A 7,262-nucleotide genomic window follows, 5' to 3' on the forward strand; every position below is an offset into this window, starting at 1 on the left:
TATATATATATATATATATATATATATATATATATATATATATAATATATATATATATATATATATATATATATATATATATATATATATATATAATATATATATATATATATATATATATATATATATATATATATATATATATATATATACAGCAATTCCATTTGAAAAGAGCCTAAACCGAAAAAAAAGTTCTCCGATCGGGCTCAAAATTTTTCTGGGGGTTCCTTGGCCAAAATAATTAGACCCGTATTTTTTTGTTTGGCCATTAGGGTGACCTACATCGTGCTAGGGTGGTTCGAATTATGGGAATTTTCGTCATTTTTCGCAAAAACCACTTTTTTCGAAAAATCATATCTCCGCGCCATTTCATCCGATTTTAGCTGTCTTAGATGCAAAAGAAAGGTGATGAGTTTGGCTATTTGGGAAAAATAGTAAAAAGTTCCAAAAATCTAGCTTAACTATTGAAAAAGTCTTATGAAAACATAAAATGGCGTTTTGACCGTGTCTGGACCAAAGAGCCTATGTCTGAAAATATTTTTATCGGATTCCTCGGAAAATTTTACATAACATATCAAAAAATTGGCGATGTCGAACCGTACGTTTTGGAGATACGATTTTTTGAAAATAAAAACTGCGTTTTTCGACGCGCCACGCGCAAAAACGGGAAAATGACGAAATCGGCAAAAAATCAACTTTTTTCACTAAAACTGCGATAACTTTAAAATTTCAGCGATGACCTATAGATGTTTGGGTATCAAAATTTTCGTAATTGAAAGACGCAACTTTTGGTACCATAACATCTGTAGGTCATCGCTGAAATTTTAAAGTTATCGCAGTTTTAGTAAAAAAAGTTGATTTTTAGCCGATTTCGTCATTTTCCTGTTTTTGCGCGTGGCGCGTCGAAAAACTCAGTTTTTATTTTCAAAAAATCATATCTCTGAAATGTACGGTTCGACATCGCCAATTTTTTGATATTTTATGTGAAATTTTCCGAGGAATCCGATAAAAATATTTTCAGACATAGGCTCTTTGGTCCAGACACGGGCAAAACGCCATTTTAAGTTTTCATACGACTTTTTCAATAGTTAAGCTAGATTTTTGGAACTTCTTACTATTTTTCCCAAATAGCCAAACCTTTCTTTTGCGTCTAGGACAGCTAAAATCGGATGAAATGGCGCGGAGATATGATTTTTCGAAAAAAGTGGTTTTTGCGAAAAATGACGAAAATTGCCATTTTTCGAACCACCCTAGCACGATGTAGGTCACCCTAATGGCCAAACAAAAAAATACGGGTCTAATTATTTTGGCCAAGGAACCCCCAGAAAAATTTTGAGCCCGATCGGAGAACTTTTTTTTCGGTTTAGGCTCTTTTCAAATGGAATTGCTGTATATATATATATATATATACTCTGAGATACGATTTTTTGAAAATAAAAACTGGGTTTTTCGACACGCCACGCGCAAAAATCGAAAAATGACGAAAACGGGAAAAAATCTACTTTTTCAACTAAAACTGCGATAACTTCAAAATTTCAGCGATGACCTATACATGTTAGGGTACTAAAACTGATGTTTTCGTCATTTTCCCATTATTTTTGCGCGTGGCGCGTCGAAAAATCCAGTTTTTATTTTCAAAAAATCGTATCTCAGAGTATCGAAAACATAACTTCACCATTTTTTGATATGTTATGTTAATTTTCCGAGGAATCCGATAAAAATATTTTCAGACATATGCTCTTTGGTCCCGAGACCAAAAAACAGCATTTTAAGTTTTCATATAACCTTTTCAAATGTTAAGCTAGATATTCGAAACTTCTTACTATTTTTCCCAAATAGCCAAACTAATCACCTTTCTTTTGGTCTAGCTAAAATCGGATGAAATGGCGCGGAGATATGATTTTTTGAAAAAAGTGGTTTTTGCGAAAATCGACGAAAATTGCCATTTTTCGGACCACCCTAACTCGGCGTAGGTCACCCTAATGGCCAAACAAAAAAATACGGGTCTAATTATTTCGGCCAAGGATCCCCCAGAAAAATTTTGAGCCCGATCGGAGAACTTTTTTTTCAAATCATGCTGTTTTCGTGGGGAATTGCTGTATATAGATAGATAGTCAAATCAACGCAAAACATATTATGTTATGTGTACAGTAGCTTTTCACTGGTGATTTTTATTAGTTCTGTTTATTAACATGACATGACAGTATTTTTTGTTGCGTAATTCAAAGGTTTTGCCACTGAGTCGCAAACAAAGTTTGTTGTGTTTCGGTTCTACGGGTGATTTCTTCGTGTATTCCATGACTGAGCCAAATTATGTGCAGCTTCTTGTAACGTTCCTTACATAGTCGAAGTGGGTTACCGCGGCGTAAGCCTTGATCAGTTTCACCATATTCATCAAGATATGGTGCTGGGATAAAGCACCCTTTATTCATGCCCAGCAGGAGAATTTCAGAGTCTCTTATTCTGAGAAATATTCCGATTCCAGCACCACACGTGTGCACATGGTAGGTACACGAGCCAACGGAGTTTTTATCGAGCTCTTTTTGACAGCAAAATGATTGCGAGCATAGAATCTCTCCACAGACTAGACACATTGTTGGGTTTCGCGAATCATCCCTCACGTTGTTAGGACAGGTGAAAAGTGAGACACTGTTGATAAGATCGCTGTAGTCTTCCGGTAGGTCTATCAGTTGTCTGACTGGTGGTATTGCTTGAATAATTGGAACAATATCTTCCGATTGCTTTTTTCTAATGTTTTGTTTAACGGCTTGTAGCTCGGGTAGATTCGCACTTATTAATACATAAATGAATTGGCTGTAAGTCTCATCATTGAAATATTTACAAACGTCAGTTTCCAATCCCAAATATGATGCCATGGCTTCAAAACTATCGCCACCTGGTAGTTCAATATCTGTGAGCGCATGGAAAAACAAACAACAGCACCTTAAGAACGTCTGACTTTGATCTTTCACAGCTTGGGCCAGATATAATACGATGTTGGCGGGAAGTTGTTGAGATTCCGGATCGTAAAAGATATTGTACTTTTTGAAGATGTTTGCCAAATCCAATGACGATTCTTCGGCGCAGTTATCACTTGTAGTTATGTCGTAGTCAGTATCCATAGCATGCTGGAAATGCATATCGTGTGTGATGACAATGCGCAGTGCATTAACCAAAAACAAGGCAGTCAAAATAGCATGATCGACAGTGTTTCCTTTGGGTATAGTGTCATCTGTGCTGAACAGCACGCAGCGTGTAGAGAATATCAACGAAGTCATCATACTAAATAAGTCCCATTCCAGAAAAGATGAAGCTTTTTTCCCGGTTAACGTGTCATGCAAGTCGCACACATAATTCACTAGGCTGGGGTTAGAGCGCTTGATGCTATTCCCGAGCATGGCCGATACACGAACAAATCCAGACAAACACGATGAATATCTAGAACAAAAGTAATAATAAAAAAAAGATAAAACGCCTGTATAAACGATACAGTTGGTTTGCAATCATTTGCGCAGATTATTACCTTATAGACAGTTCTCCACTTAGTGACTTGTCGGTTGCACGCAACAACATTTCCAAGGATTCAATAGTGTACGCACATGAAAGCCACGTCACAAGGTATTCTTCAAAGTTTTTGGATGGTGTCGTTGGAAACGGCGCCACATCATGAACTGCAGCACAAAACTTTCTAACGTACTCTTCAATAGAATTACTGACCAATGACGCAGAGATGCTTTCCTTCGTATAGACAGGCTCGCCAACAAGTGATTCTAGCTTCGGAATAACGGCTTCCTCGTAAACCTGGAGAAACAGAGCGGTTCGTTCCTCGAATTCGTCCGTATTTTGTGGTACTTCCATCTGCTTGTCATTTGCATTCCTAAACTCAACTATAAACCCATCCATCGATGTGTACCAGCTGCTGAAATCCATCGCATCAGGAACTGATAGCGGAGCGCTTCCAATATTATTGAAACTGTTCAGCGTGGGGAGCAGAGGCAACAGTGCGTTGCTCAAAAAGCGACATAATGGACACAAAAATTCCTTCTTTTCAATATCAAATAGCACCGGCGTACGGTTACGGTATGGTCGACGATTTTCCTTAACCATTTCGTTACTGAAGTACTTCTCGAAGCAAGCAGCGTGCATAACATGACCACAAGTTGTCACATGCGGAGACGGATGGATGCTCGTTTCGAGATATTTCAGTTGACCCTGCTCGTCCGTCTGTTGGTAGCGAGAAAGCACGCTCGATTTCTGGACAAATGCTGCATACACCATACATTCGCCACTTTTAGTAACTGCAGATTCTTCAGAGCACAAAATACATCTGTATCGTGCTTCTTCAATACGTTGAGTTTTTCTGTTCTTGCCTATGCACGACTGCTCGTCACTCTCGTCATTCGTTGCCCATTCCATAGTGCTAGATTTGTGACCCTTTTCCTCTTCATCGTTGACTTCGAACAACTCTGCGTTTGAAGTCATGAAATTTTTCTGCGCGTTTTGCATTTGTGCCAGTATTTGTGCACGCCGTTTTGCGGCCAGTTTTGCACGTTCTTCCTTTTCCAATCGCTCCCCCTCGACTTGTGTCAACGATGTTGTTTGCTGCTTGCCTTCGGAGCACAGATCTTCGTCCATTTTGCGATCTTGAAATTTTAGAGTGACATCCTTCAATTTCTGCACAGTCCACAACAAAAGATCTCGTTGAGATTCGACCTGGAAATGGACCAAATTAGTCAAATAGTTATGGAAATTGATCAACTTGTTTGTTTCATTCTAACAAACATAAAACACTCACTCTGGGATTGTTTATCAAATCTTCCAATGCCGATAGCAGGTTAATTTTATTCGATCGATCAATAAACTTCAAAAACGGATAGAACCCGGACTCTTCCTCCTGGATGGCGTATCCGATCAAGTGAAGTACCTAAAGAAACAAAAAAAATCGCGAATAAGTACTAGCCAAAATACAACTTTGCTATCTTTTGTACTAACCCGTTGAACGTGACTTTCCGAGAATGTTATCGCCTTCAGATCTAGCGCCCGTTTCAGCACAGTTTGCATTATTACCAACATTACATCGCACTGCAACAGGTTAACGAGCATGCTGTAAGATACACGAAAAAGAAAAGAATTAGTACCGGGCAGGGTTGTAAAAAACTACAACTATCATGCCTCAAATATCACTTCCCGTCTATCCGTCCCGATAGTCATGCGATTATACACTCCCGTCCAACCGTCCCCTAACATGACAGTTTTCGTGAGTTGCGCGTATCCACCGACAGATGGCAAGTGGGCCTCGTCTGAGTACGCCCAACAAATACGCAACTCAAAATTTGCATAGCAACCTTTTTTTTTTCGTGACGGCTTTTGTGGCACGCTCACTTCAACAGTTCTAGACTAATATTTGAACGTGGCGTATCTCTAAACCAGTTTTTAAAGAAAATGATTCCATAATGCTTATTTTGTCGTTTTAAACCAAATCAAGGCAAAAACTATATTTAATTAAACTTCGCCATTTTCAAAAATTTGGCTGGATAATATCGAAGGCCGCCATCTTAGGCCCCCTGGGCTCACAAAACGGGGTACGCTCAGTTTGTATGGGAGCTGTCAACATGCTCCCGGGCTGCTCCCGTCTGACATTAGGTCTATTCCCGTACTTGCAGAATTGCAGAATTTCTGCAGCTTCTACAGAATTCTGCAGCCCGCATAAGTCACTTTCTTGCAGCACATTCCCGTACTTTTCAGTTCGCTCTCTCCCAGTCAACTCAATCGGAATTCCAAAACGGTGTTCAATTCGAATCGTTTACGTATTTCGTTTCAAACACAACAACCGATCCCGTGTACGTACCAGCAGGGTTGATTGATATGCACGGAGTCGTGCTTGAATCATAGGACACGGGTTTCAAGCGTCACCAAGCACGCATGTTTTTCAGTGTCTATGGTGATGCACGTCACTTTTTTCTTTTCTCGTGCTTACTTTTCTGGTAAGCACGTCACTTGACAAGCACATAACTGCACGTGTGCTTATTTTCAAGCGGACTTTTTTAAAACTTCAATAAATAAGAGGTTTGTAAAATAATATTTTTTAACTGTGGGATAACATTAAAATGCTCTTTAATGTTTTAGATTGAGAATGAAACGAGTTTATTTATGGAAAATTCGATGGCGAAACAAATCGACATTACAGTCTAGCCGGGAGTGTTATTTGCCGGTTCAGAGGCCTGTTGTTGACTGCGATAATCCTGTCTTAAGTTGCCGGATGCAGTTTCCATCGCTGATTTCCGTGGATGGTTTCGTTTCTGGACTTCATGCCGGTTCCGGGTCTATGGATGTCCAGCTGGCTTTGCTAGTTACAACAGGTAGGCGTCTTGACTATTCGCCATCGCTCAGTGGCGGCCCAGCACTAGCTTATGCGACTGACCCTACTTTGAAGGTAAGGCCTGAGGGTGGTCGACCGCTAGACTAGTCCGACAAATCCGTGGCAAGGTGGATGCTCTGTGACTGGCCTCTTGATTCCAACGATGGCAAAGCGATAGCTATTTTTATAATCTGCGCTACAAATTTAACCGAAAATATGTTTCATGTTTTTGAAGTACTCGGTTTTGGGAACCGTTTACTGATAAGGCCAACTTATCACACCAGTTTGAGCTTGGATAACTCTCAACGAGTTAATTGATTAAAAAATTATGTGGCTGTGTTTAATTATAAGCACGTGAAATCATAATCACTGTGTGCTTAACATAAGCACGCGCACTGCTCAGCAATTTGTCCACGGGCTTACGGTCTTCCGGTTCCGGTTTCTTCTGAACACTGGCTTCCTGCTCAGATTCCTCACTTTCTTCCGGCTCAACTTTCGGCTCGGTGTTCAACCCCAAGAAACTACGCCACAACCGCCGGGATGCAGCTTCTCACTTCACTTTTTCGGGTTCCAAGATGGCGGCGCACGCTCTCTTCTCGCCGAACACTCTCTTGCTGGCGTTTTCAAGATGGCGGCCCACACTCTCTTCACCGAACACTTTTCACTCTTGCTCGGATGGTCTTGTCGAACCACCTTCCACGCACTTTTCTGCTCGAGTAGCAACGCTACCGTCCACGCAATGTTCTGCTTCGGTGGCCAATCGCGACCACTGTCCACACTTCGCACTACCGGCGGCCAATCCGACCTCTGGGAGTGTTCTTTTATTACGTAACGCAGATGGGGGCGAGGGGGGGTCGATGGCCGTGTTACGCTCCATACAAAATTTTCAAAAATTTCATTCATT

The 7,262-nt window shown here is 40.5% G+C and overlaps 1 protein-coding gene across 2 annotated transcripts in view; it reads right to left on the reverse strand.

Annotated features, from left to right (window-relative positions):
- Positions 1 to 2,134: 2,134 nt before the first annotated feature.
- The window catches only part of LOC120430070 (E3 ubiquitin-protein ligase UBR1), a 97,260-nt gene continuing 92,132 nt past the window's right edge, over positions 2,135 to 7,262 (reverse strand). For both annotated transcript variants that reach the window (XM_052706494.1, XM_052706495.1), the window contains 4 exons: positions 4,993 to 5,104; positions 4,796 to 4,924; positions 3,524 to 4,713; positions 2,135 to 3,438 (listed from right to left, as the gene is read on the reverse strand). In XM_052706494.1, the coding sequence (XP_052562454.1) occupies positions 2,223 to 3,438; positions 3,524 to 4,713; positions 4,796 to 4,924; positions 4,993 to 5,104 (2,647 nt within the window). In that variant the 3' untranslated portion in view covers positions 2,135 to 2,222. The remainder of the gene's footprint in view (positions 3,439 to 3,523; positions 4,714 to 4,795; positions 4,925 to 4,992; positions 5,105 to 7,262) is intronic.

Source organism: Culex pipiens, chromosome 1 (genome assembly GCF_016801865.2).
Source record: "Culex pipiens pallens isolate TS chromosome 1, TS_CPP_V2, whole genome shotgun sequence".
Classification (NCBI taxonomy): Eukaryota; Metazoa; Arthropoda; class Insecta; order Diptera; family Culicidae; genus Culex; species Culex pipiens.